Source organism: Podarcis melisellensis, assembly GCF_964234715.1.
Source record: "Podarcis melisellensis genome assembly, chromosome: 14".
Classification (NCBI taxonomy): domain Eukaryota; kingdom Metazoa; phylum Chordata; class Lepidosauria; order Squamata; family Lacertidae; genus Podarcis; species Podarcis melisellensis.
In genome coordinates this window covers 52,535,253-52,547,714 of record NC_138546.1, presented here as the reverse complement: position 1 = coordinate 52,547,714, position 12,462 = coordinate 52,535,253, and the positions used below count along the sequence as shown (strand labels likewise).

General features: G+C 48.6%; 2 protein-coding genes across 3 annotated transcripts in view; both read left to right on the top strand.

Moving 5' to 3' along the window:
* Nucleotides 1–2,302, top strand: part of SNUPN (snurportin 1) — a 33,948-nt gene extending 31,646 nt beyond the window's left edge. For both annotated transcript variants that reach the window (XM_081887765.1, XM_081887766.1), the window contains exon 8: nucleotides 1,484–2,302. In XM_081887765.1, the coding sequence (XP_081743891.1) occupies nucleotides 1,484–1,813 (330 nt within the window). In that variant the 3' untranslated portion in view covers nucleotides 1,814–2,302. The remainder of the gene's footprint in view (nucleotides 1–1,483) is intronic.
* Nucleotides 2,303–6,212: 3,910 nt separating this feature from the next.
* The window catches only part of PTPN9 (protein tyrosine phosphatase non-receptor type 9), a 67,791-nt gene continuing 61,541 nt past the window's right edge, over nucleotides 6,213–12,462 (top strand). The window contains exon 1 of the mRNA XM_081887692.1: nucleotides 6,213–6,351. Coding sequence (XP_081743818.1) covers nucleotides 6,319–6,351 — 33 coding nt within the window. The 5' untranslated portion in view covers nucleotides 6,213–6,318. The remainder of the gene's footprint in view (nucleotides 6,352–12,462) is intronic.

Sequence of the window (12,462 nt, the reverse complement as noted above, 5' to 3'; positions counted from 1 at the left end):
CTCCTTAAGCTGTTAGATTTGCAAATACAAAACCCAATCATGTATCTATTTAAAAAATAACCCAAGTGTGGGGGTGGGGGTGGAGCTTTTTACAGAGAGACTTTTGGCTAGTTGATGAAAAGCCACTCATGTGATGGCATACACAAGAGAGTTATAAATCTGTATTGCACCTTACAGTGGCCTGGTGATTAAAAGAAAAAGACAGGGCTTCTGCAGCTGTAATAGTTGTAGAGAAGAGGGGATTCTCCCCACCACCACCACCACATCTTCTTTTTACTTGGCTACCCTATCAATGCGCCTCATTTTTCATATTATTTATTTGGTAACACTTACATGCTCAAAGCAGTTTTCAGTTTAGGATGGCGGGAGGGAACCTGGGGTCCTCCAGCTCCTGCTGGACATCTGACTCCCATCAGCCCCCAGCCAATACTCTGGGAAAACGGGGGCTGTAGCGCAGCAGCATCTGGGAGGACACAGGTTGCCCACCCCTGGCTTGAAAGAATGTTTTCTGCTCCACAAGCACAACCTTTAACATATTTGCTCAGTGGGACAGACTTCCAGGTAAATGCACATTGGATTTCAGTTTAACCGGTGCAGCTCTATTCATGCCTACTCACAGGCAAGTCCCACTGAGTTCAGTAGGACTTGATTCAGATTCTGTTATCGTTTCCCATCCAAGGAGCTCAAGGTATCAAAGTCTGCAAGGTGCCTATCATCACACCTTGTCCTTCCAACGGTGCCGCACAGTAAGTTGGCCTCTGTAGAATTGGAACTGCAGTTAGTAAAATACAGTATATATTGCCAGGGGCTTGGAGGACCCTGAAAAATTCTGTGCCGTTTGGTGGGATTTTATCTTATATACAGGAAAGACAGACTCACAGAACTCCCTCTCCAGAGTACACTGTGAAATTTGGCCTTTCCTGAGGGTCTTAAGTTCTTTACTAACCTAATAGGCAGTCTCTCCTAGCTATACTGCCCTGTTTTTATGTACTTCTGACATTTTTATTCTGTTGGTTTGTGTGATTTACTTCCATAAAATAAAGGTGGAAATTTTAAAAAGGTGTAGGCTTTTTTTAAAAGAAGAAAATTGCCATTATTTTAAAAGAGGCTATAGCTGATTCCCACAGCAAAAGGGGTGTGCTTTGAATCCACAGAATATCCCAATTGTCACCAAAGGCATACCCATAGAGTCCCCTCTTCTCCTGTTGGATTTAAGCTTGAAAGAAGCATTTCCTTCTAACCAATAGAACAGGAGGTGAGGTGGGATGCCCACAGCACTTTCTCCCATTTTTCAAAAGGCAGGTTACCCCTGGACCATCCTGTAGTAGTAATAATAATAATAATAATAATAATAATAATAATAATAATAAATTTTATTTATATCCCAGCCAAGACCGGGCTCAGGTAAGGCCTCAGGTAAGGCCATGGCCTGTATAGATCCAAGGCTGCTGCCTACCTGGTTTCTCTCTGTTCTCTTTCCTAGGTGGACGGACTCCTCTTCTATCACAAGGAAACTCATTACAACCCTGGTAGCACCCCATTAGTGGGCTGGCTCCGTCCGTACATGGTGCCAGACATCCTGGGCATACCTGTCCCCCTCTGCCCACTGACGGCCAAGCCAGACTACGCGGGACTCCAGCTGCAGCAGATCGTGGAGCGTAAGAGGAGCCTACAGCAGGCCGCCAAGGAGGATTCTTCCAGTGTCAGCACAGCCCCCCAGGACGGCCGCTATGAACTGGAACACTTGTCCACACCAAAAGCAGAAGGCTTTCCCTCGGCTCTGAGGGACTCTGCGAGCAAGATGGAGAATTGATAGGTAGCCTGGGGTGGCTGCTTTTCCATGTTCAGGAGGAGAGCAAAAGAAACTTAACATGGGAGCAGCTCTGTTTTGACAGTACTTTGGGTAGAAGGATGTCCACTTCCATAATAATTCTCCAGGCGTCGCAAGTTATTTAGCTGAGGCCTGAGATGTAAATCCTAATTGCTAGCAGCAGGGCTTGTTTAAAAGAATTAAAGCTGTGGAGCAATATGTGGAGCTGTCCTGTTCAGAGGCTTCTGTTGGTGAACTCATTCCGTTCTCTGATCAGTAGGGGAAAAGGATGACTAATTTCATGGATAAATATATAAATAAAAACCAATGAGCCTTTCTAGTAGGAAAACAGATGTCTAGTTTAATAGGAAGAGTGTTGAATAAAATACATATAATAAGAAGAAATAAAATGAAAACTAGTATAGTGGCATTGGATATCTTTAAGGCTTTTGACTGAGTAGAATGGCTGGCATTAAAAAATGATTATAGAAAGTTTATGATTTGGAGAACGATTTAAAGGATTAGTAAATCAATTATACTTGAGGAACAAGGCATATAACTTAGTGAACGATGGTATAACATAACAAATAACACTAGCCCAAGGTACAAGACAAAAATGCCCCCTTCCCCCAATTTTATTTGTATTGGTCATTAAAACTCTGGCCAATGTAATTAGAGAAGATGGAAATATAAAAGGAATAAGCAATAAAGAAAAAGAGAAAAGAAGGTTATTTGCAGATGACACCTTGCTAACAATTGAAAATCCATTGGGAAAATTGCAGGTAATAGAAGCACTTTTGGAAAAAATATTGAGAAAGAACAGGGTTATTAATTAATTGGTCCAAATCAGTCAACATGTGTGGAGAGAACACAGAGCTGTCCATGCAGCAAAAAGGAAACTATTGGATGTGAAGAGTACATGTGAGAGTCAATGTCTCTGTGATAAGCAAGTACTAAATGCATGCTTTTGCCTGTAGACTAAAGTGGGTGGGATCAGAATACAGTGGTACCTCTGGTTGTGAATGGGATCCATTCCAGAGGCCCATTCACAACATGTAAAGCCCGCAACCTGAAGTGCCGTATCGCGATTTGGCGCTTATGCGCATGCATGAGCGGCAAAACCAGAAGTAACCCTTTCCGGTACTTCCGGGTCGCCGCAGGACACAACCGGAAAAAAGTAACATGAAGCAAACATAACATGAGGCATGACTATGATTGCAGAATCTGCCTTGCAGGATCCAGCTTCCTCAGGACCTCAGCATCCAGTGTTTTTTAAAAATAAAAATGTCTAGCCTTTGAATGCAAAGATATATTAGCAAATGTATGGTCAGTTGGTCTGTTAATACTCCAGGTGGGGTCTGTGAGGCAGAATAGAGTGGGGCTATGACTTCCCTTGATCTGAACACTACACCTCTGTTGATTCATCCTACAAGTGCATTAGCCTTTTTTGCTGCTGCATCACACTGTTAGTTTACGTTAAGCTGGTGATCTGCTAAAACCCCCCAAGATCCTTTTCTTCAGCCAGACACTCCTCCTGCGCTGCTGGGATGGGTGACTTCAGCACATTATTGAGTTAATGGCTGTGGTCGGACCCCATAATTCTCCGTGATGCTGCAAGGGAGGCATGTTGCACGTTTGGTGAATTGTTCAAGCTCTGTATTTGCAACACGTGTAGTTAAAGCCAGGCAGCGTAACATCGTAGCAAGGCTTCCTTCTAGGGAACAGGCTGCAGGCCTGATGGAAAACTGTGTGCCTTCAGCTTAGGGGTTTCATAACAGAAGAGCCTTCTAGATCAAGGCAGTGGCCCCTCTAGCCCAGCATCCTGTTCTCACAGGATGAGCAGAAGCCTGTGGGAAACCAGCAAGCAGGATTCGAGCACAAGAGCTTCTCACCTCCCCCATGATTTCCAGCAACTGGCATTGCTGCCCCAACGGCAGAAGCAGAACATAGTCATCGTGGCTACGAGCCATCGACAGCCCTCTCCAACTCCATGAATTTGTCTAATCCTCTTTTAAAGCCATCTAGGTTGTGCTGTGGCAGGGAGTTCCATGCTTCAACTGTGTGCTGCCTGCTGGGAAAGACCCCTGAGACCAGAGAGAGCTGCTGCCTGTCAGAGTGGGCAGTGCTGGGCTTGATGGACAAACAGTCTGACATGGTCTATGGCAGCTTCTGTCTCTTGTACTACGGAGGTGGGGAACCTTCAGCCCTCACGGCTAATTAGGCGTGCCAGGCCTCAGAGGCGTTCTTTTCATTCATTTTATAACACATATCACCTTTTCCTCCAAGGAGTACATGGTTCTCTCCTTCCTCATTTAACCCCCTTAGCAACCATGTGAGATAGCTTAAGCTCGGAGGCAGTGACTGGCCAAAGGTCACCCGGTGAGGTTCATCTCTCCCAGGTCCTAGTCCAGCACTCAAACCACTATACAACACTGTCCCCCCTGCTTGCTTGCCAGGCTGTTTAGGGCAAACACCACCCTCTTTTGCCATGTTTGATGCCAGATACAGGGAGCCTTCAAGGCATAATTAGAATGATTTCAAGCAGGTAATGCAGATGGTCTTCCTCTGCAGACACAGCTCAAGCCCTGTCACGTTGTTTGGTGCTACCACCCATGTGTCAAAATGGCCCAGGATGCAGAGGGAGCTCAGGATCTGGTCCCGCTTATGCTATTCATGTGATGCTCACATTATTTATTTCAAGTGATTTTTTTGCACCACTTGATTGTAAAAGAAAAGCCAAAAAAACCCTCAAAGTGGTTTACAAAGAATAAAACAATAAAATTATCAGTAAAAACAGTTAAAATTACTCTTGGAAACATTAAAAAAGAAAAGAAAATCAGCAACAAACTAAAAACATTGACATTCTACATGTCTAGTTAGGGCTACTTAAACAAATATGTTTTTAGCAGGTGCTGGAAAAAATGCAGTGAAGATGCTCACCTGATAGGCAGGGAGTCCCCAAGTGTAGGTGCAGCCACACTGAAAGGTAGGTTGTTTACAAATGTGGAAGGGGTATTATGTGGCACCTGTAACGTGGGTCAGTTCCACAGACTGAAGTGGTCCAGAGGGCATCTATTGGCTAAGGCAATCTGGTAGAGCTTCGTTTACTAATAGCAACACCTTGAACCTGTCTTGGATTTGTAGCTGGGTCTAGTTACAAAGGGGCCACCGGGAGATACCTTCCCAATGCCAGAGCATTCTCATGGGCGCTGGGAAGTTTAGATCAGGACCTCATAGGAAAAGCTTATCTAAAGAGGCAAAGCCAGTGTAGGATTCACACCTCTTACAGCACATTGACTCAAAAGCAGGTTTCTATTGGCTTCAATGGGATTTTCTCCTTTGTGCATGGAGTTGCCACCTTGATTTTTAGAAGCTGCCAGGGCAGGTTGCTGCGTAGGTATTCGTTTCTTGTCTGTCTGCTGCCGATGCCTTTTAGGGCTCTCTCTCTCTCCCCCCCCCGCCCCCTTGGGAGCCCTCCATCCCGGCTCCTCCTCGGCTTGCTGTTGCCGCTGCTGCTGTTTGTGAATGAGATTCAATTTCTGAATGGAGCAAGCAGAGAGGGGGAGGGAGGCTTGGCAGCGAAAGGAAACAGCAAAGGAAGCAGGATTGGTCTGCGACGGGGGGGGGCGGGTCAGCTGGGCTTACTTCCTCCCTCCCTCCCTTTGCTCTGCCTGCTGCTTTTGAGGAAGAGGCACTGCAGAAAGGAGAGGGAGGGAGGAGGCCCCACGACCCCCCCTCCAGGCCACAGGACGGGTGCGGGGGGTGAAAGCTTCCTCCTCTGACACAGTATATATAAAGGAAGTTGCTTCCTACTGATTCTCTCTTCCTCCTCCTCCTCCCTCCCTCCCTCCTTTTTCTCCCAGAAAGCAGCAGGAGGAGGGATCTTTGCGGGGTGAATATCTCGGCACAATCTGGAGAGGATTTCAAGCTTTGGGGGCTGGGAAGTTTTGCCATTTTCTGCGCCTTCTTCCCTTCTCGTTAAGCCCCTTTGCCTTCCGATCCATATGTAGGCGTGTTTAATGCCCGAAGACATTCACCGCGGCTGAATCAGACTTGGCATTCTTATTTTATCAAGGGAGAGGTTTTTTTGTTTTCCAGGACCTTTCTTTTTAATGGAACTTTTTTTGTCGAAGTTGTCGTTGTCGCCGTCCCTGTTACAGTGAAAAGGAGAGAGGGGCGCAAAAAACACCCACCCACCGAATACTAATAATCGGGCGCTCCCCTCCGTGCTCCCACCGCCCTTTTCAAAAAATACTTGCATACAGTATATCTATATATCTACAAAAGCGCATCATAAAAGGGAGGGAAGACAACAACGACGGCGAAGAATGCGATCCTCCAACTTTGGGAGCGACCCGAGCTGAGCGACCCCCGGAAAAACGTGGGAGGAGGAGGAAAAAGGAGACGAGCTGCTTTGGGAAATGTTTGTGGGGTGGTAGCTGTGGAAAACTTGCACGATCTCCTGCTCTCTGGCCGGCGTCGAGGCCTGGGAGCGCCGCGAGGGCAGGATGGCGGCGGAGCTGAGCCCCGAGGAGGAGCAGGTAGGAGCTCTCCGGGCCCCCGAGCTTGGGGGGACCGCGGCCAGCCAGGGAGGAGGGCGGGGCGGGCGGGATGGCGGGGTTTCTCCGGAGAGGCGCCTCTCGGCTCCTTCCCAGGTCGGGCTGCGATGGGAGCCTCTCGGGCCTCTTGGCTGCGCTCTTTAAAGCGGCTTCGCAACAACGCGGATCGCGAGGGGAAAGAGGAAGGAGATGCATGAATAGTATTTATTTGCCTAGAGTAATGCTGGGTACCCATCTGTTTTGGGGTCGTCTCATTCCTGGAAGCGAAGCAGCGCCCCCCCCCCGTCTCCCGACGGAGGGGGACCCAGGGCCAAGGTCTGTGCTCCCTGCTGCCCCTCCCCTCTTCTTCTCGGGGGTGAAATCCGTTCTTGGTGGGCGGGGGGAGCTGCGTCCCTCCAAGTCCCGCCACCCCCCACCTCAAGGGGAGGGGCAGAAGTGGGGCCCCGGGGAGGTTTCCATGGAGATCGGAACCGCTGCGGGGGGGGGGCTGCGATGCGGCCTAGTCGGAGAAGGAGCCTGGCTGGGCCACGGGGCGCCCCCTCCCCTCCCGCTAGGATCCTCCGATAAAAGAGGAGGAGTTGATGCCAAGCCAGGACATTCGCTTCTTTGGGAGGGGGCTGCAAGGACACGCTCGCTCTTGGTCTCGGGGTGCCTTTTGAGGAGCGGGAAGGCTAGTTCTCCCCCCGCAGTTGTCTAGCGGGGGTGGATCCAGCCGCCTCAAGGGCTTCTCCCCCATTAATTGACGCCTCATTCATTAACTGGTTTTCTCTTCTAATCCTCCCCCCCCCCCGCCCGTGTTTGTGTGCGTGGTGTTTTCTTTTTTCGGGGGGGGACTAGATTCCCCACCCCTTTTATAAAAGCTGTGAGGCCCGAAAGAGAAGCGCGACAGGGAGCGGAAGTGCCGCGGAGGGGAAAGGCCGGCAAGCGCGCAGGATCCGCGGCCGCTTTCTGCCGGGAAGCTGGGCTCCCTTCTTCCCGAGAGCGCGCCTGCGCCTCTGCCCGGGGCTCCGCGCGGCTCCCTCGGGGCTTCTCTCCCCGCCGCCCCGCTCGCAGGGACTTCTCGCTTCCGCCTCGCCCTTCGCCGTTTTCTGCTTCTGGCCCTTTCCGCTTTCTCCCCCGGGAAGGATCCGGCCCGCACATCCCGCCGGCTGCGGCTGCGCTGGAGTCCTGCGAGGTGGATGTTGCTCATTCCTTCGGGAGGCGCCCCAGAAAGGGGTCCGCGACCCCCGCGAAGGCCGGGAGACACAAACCCCGCTCGGGAGCGTCTCTTCTCCGTTAAAGTTTTCACACTCCGAACTTGTAGCAGAAAAAGTGAACGTTGTCCGTCCTGGCAGAGAAAAAGATACTATACTAATAAGTGTAACCCTTTTATTTAAATAAAATGGTCTGTGGGAGTTTTTTTAATCTTGCGTTTCTATAGCCTGTCTTGGATAGAACTGAAGGCGGCAGACATTGTTGCTATTACTCCATCCGATTGCAGGTGGCCTTGTTTAGGTTTCTTAAAGAATGTCTTCCATGTTTTTCAAGCGAATTTCCCAAAGCATCTTAAAAACCAGCAATGTACAACAGCAGTGTAAAATCATGTAATATTTTAAAAAAGCATAGAGCAGCAGTAACTGCCCACCCCCCACAAAAAAATAAAATAAAAGCAGCAGTCAGAAAACACTTTCCAAATGGGGAATGTCTTTCAGATGTTATCCAGAAAAAGAGCAGATTTTCTCCTAGGGGCCGAGGTCTCTTCAACCCCCCCCTCCAAAAAATTTTGAGGGCGCCAGACACCCCCAAAGTTGGTGGGCTTTGCCATTCAAGTGGTGGTGTGGGGGGCCTACCTGGGCCTCCCAAAATTTCATTCACGTTGGCACCCTGTCCCCATTGATAAGTTCTTGACTAAGGATGCGCCAGATAGGAAGGTCCCTGCTTCTGATCATAAGGCTCAGACAGTACTTTGCAGAGTAGAAGAGGGCAGGTCGCTGCCCTGAGGAGACAGCCATCTAGTCTTGGTGGCATGGACTAGGACAGGGGTCGGCAATTTTTTTTAGCCATAGGCCACTGTCCCTCAGACCTTGTGGTGGGCTGGAGAAGCGGGACCGGGGGGGGGCTGGAAGAAGAGGTGAGGGGGGCAAGTAGTCCTCCTCCCCAGCCCCAGCTGCTGTGCTTACCTTCCCAGGGGCTGCCACTGCCACCACCGCTGCTTCTCGTGGGTAGGCAGAGGGAGCTCGTCCGCTTGGCCCACAGGAGCAGCAGGGCGGCAGCGGCAGAGGGAGGATGAGCGGCGTGAAAGAGCTGGCTCCAGAGAGGGGCTGCTTAAAATGGCACTCAGCCCCCTTCCTCCTCTAGGCAGGGTGCAGAGAAACCAGGAGGAGGGGGGGAGGAGGCACCGCCACGGTGTGTGCGGGGGAATGGAATGGTGCAGGGGGAAAATGGTGCAGCCTGAATGAACAGAATCCCCACGCCGATGATCCACAGACAGTCTGTGGGCCGGATCCTGAAGGCAATTGGGCCGGATCCAGCCCGCAGCCCTTAGTTTGCAGACCCCTGAACTAGGAAGTCTGTTATTTGCTAGTGTCTGCTATCTAAGCATTGACCAGACCCTGACCAATGTGCTTTGTTTCACTTGCATTGTACATATATTACATATGTACATATATTATTACTCCATCCTGGAAAAGTGAACAGGTACATGCCCTAGATTTAAACTGCCACATATTTCTTAGCTTCTGAAAGTTGTTATTACTTATGTCAATTTCAGTATATCCTCCAAAGCCCAAACACTAACTAGTCAAATACAGAAATGCAGTAATATGTTTCCTGGATTTTCTTGTTAGCATCTTGGCTGCTTCTAGCAAATTAAATCATGTCTTGCTTTTTTGCCTTGTAAACTAATGGCATATTGCTCCAGAGCAGGGATTCAAGGCAAGTGACTAGCAGAGGGTGGTTGGTCCTCATGAGGCCTGGGCTCTGTTGGATGAAGTGGCTTCCTTCGGTTCCCAGGCTCAGCTCCAAGTGCTGCCTTTAACCTTTAAGGCCCTAAATGGCTTGGCATCAGCCTACCTGAAACACTGAATTCCCCAAACCTTCAGACCCTCTTTGGAGGGCCGGCTACAGAGGCCCCAACCGACCAACATGAGGCAGAGAACCACCTGGGAAAGAGTGTTGTGTTATGTTGTTAATTGGGTTTTGGGGTTTCTCCAAAAAAAATTGCACTGGAAAATTCCCAGACATTTTCCCCAAAAAACTTTTCTATGCAAATTAGGATAAGTTCCAGTGCAATTACACTATGCAAATTAGGGTGGTTTTTATTGGAGTGGGGGGGGGGTTGCATCAGGACATTTTTCTGACACCCTAAAGAGAGATCTAATTTAGTGTGCATATATTTACTTGTATTATTGTTAATGAAGCTAAATTTTTTGAAGCCAAGCTACGTGTATTTGCAATTGACATCCATTCATAGTTACTAAAGAACTCATGAAACTGGAAAAAAATTCCAATGGAAAATGAATTCCACCACCTGCATCACAATAAATAAATAAATAAATAACTTCCAGGTCCCTTAGTCAAAATTCTCCCAGCAATTTATCCTTCTCTGAATTCTTCAGAGCTTTTGATATCCTAGCTGTGCTTCCTGGACTCTGCCCCTTTCCCATGCCCTGCTGTCTTCTTCTGTTGTCCTCTTCTACTCCTGAAAACTCTGTTTCTCCTTCTCTCTGCCTCCCCCTCCCTGTGACCTTCCCTTTGTGCATTCCCAAGGGACTGGCAGTTGGCTTTGGGTGCCACAAGTTGCCATTCTTGAGAGGATATGAAAGGAAAGTGGAGTGGGAGAAAGATATCAGCTTGCCCCTGCCCCCAAATGCATTCCATTTCTAGGAAAGCATTCCATTGGGATGTGGTTTTTATATTTTTAATTATTTTTCCCCAGCATTTATTTATATCCTGCTGCTTCATCTTAGTTTTCAAGGTAGCTTGCAACAAATTTTAAAGTGCATGCCCCCTCCTCCCCCCAAAACAGATCAATGGTAAGAACAGAACAGCAAAGGTGCAAACAAAATATATACTGCAGAAAGTGTTAAAATGTACCGGACTCAGTAAGAAGAATGCTGAAACAATACTCAACTCCATTAAAAACTTGCGTGAACACAACATTTTGAACTGGTACCTAAAAGTCATTTAGAAGGATATGGAGTGAAGATTTGGGAGTGGGGGGAGAACTGCACAACTGAGCTACCTTTGGAAAGGAGATCCCTTTGGTTTCTATCCACTTCTCCTCAAGTTGGGGGGGGATCTTAATAATTGGGCAGGTTCATGTCAGAGTTGGCACCAAGCAGCTTAGAATAGGGATGGACAATCATTCACCCCCAACCCCAAGCTGAATTTTTGTGGAGGAAAGTGGTCTAGGGCTGCACATGCAAAGTGAGTTGACCCAACACACACATTAATATTCTCTCTCTCTCTCTCTCTCTCTCTCTCTCTCTCTCTCTCTCACACACACACACACACACACACACACACCCAGCCACACACAAATGCACACATACACTCTCACATGTGCAAACTCACATGCATGCTGTCATGCACACTTTCACACATGCACAGATTCCCACATGTGTGCGCTGTCTCTCTCACACATGTGCTAGCTCTCCTTTCCCTCCTTTCTCAAATTGGTTTCTGTGTGGAGAGGTCTCCTTTCCCAATTCATGGAAAAGAAACCCAGTGATCTGGTCATGGGGGCCAAGACTTCTTCTGCTGACAGTTCCCTTCATTTGCCTGCTGAAAAATGAGGAGATTTGCTGCCCCTGTGGATCCTGCTGCCTGAGGCGGTCACCTCACCTTGCCTTATGAGTGGTGTAGGCAAAACGAAATTGCCCCCCCCCCCATTGAAGCACTGGGGCTCACTTCCACAGGACTTGGTTGTGATGCCTTTTCTCAATCAAGATTTATGATGTGCAATTGTGTCAAAGCAGCCCCTCCTTTCCTCCCTTCTCTGGGGCCCTGGACTCAGCTGGGGCCCTGGACTCCCACAGCTGGGGCCCTGGACTCCCCAGACCACACACCAACTGCAAGGAACCGGATGTGCCTGCATTGTTAAGAGCATTTGACTGTGACACTTGGCACCTGTTTTGGAGGCGCCCCTCCCCCCTGCAGTTTAATCAAAGAGACCAGATGAGATAATTGGGGAGGAGGAGAGAGGGGAGGGGTTTAGAGGACCCAGTGGAAGACACAAGGAAGGAAGCAGGAGGAAAGTGACACTAGGCAGGTGTGATAGTTGAGGTGTGATAGCAGGTGTGATAGTTTTGGCTAGTACAGTAAACTTGTTGATGATATTTGCTAGTATTTGTATAGCACTTTTAAGTGTTCAGAGTGCTTTGTGTGCATTATTTTAATCCTTACAGCAACCTTAAAGGTAGGCTGACATCAGCACCTCTGTGTTGAAGATGGGGGCTGAGACCAAGGTTTGCCTTAGGCAAGCTTGTGCCAGAAGCGGGATTTTGAACCTGGATGAAAGCACCATTGTTCAGTCACCAGGTTTTCCCCAGTGAGTCATGGGAACTGTAGTTTGTTAAGTGTCCCATGGGCTGTCAGGAGACCCCTCACAGAGCTACAGTTCCCAGGATTCTTGGGGGGGGGGCATGACCACTGATCAATACAAAGGCACCCAAGCCCAGCAGGTTGGTACTATGTGAGCATCACACCCCAGGAAGGATGATTTTGTAGTGACAACACTAACCTGGTTGTTTTGAGGCATTGCAAAAGATGGGTCACATAGAAGCCTGAAGTCTTGGCTTACCCAGGGGTCATTGATCTTTACATACCTTTCCCTGTTTACCCAGAAATAGGCATTTTTAGGGAAGGATTGTTGTGCCAAAAGAGAACATTTAGGAGCATAAGAAACTGCTTTGTCTTGAGTCAGACCACTGGGCCATCTATCCCAGTGTTGTCTACACTGACTGGCAGCAACCCTCCAGGTTTGCAGGCAGGGTTGCTGTTGTTGTTGCTATTAAATTTGTATACTGCCTTATACCCACAGGTCTCAGGGCAGTTGCAACATAAAATCACAATACAAAAACATAATAATTAACAACAACAACAATAATTTAT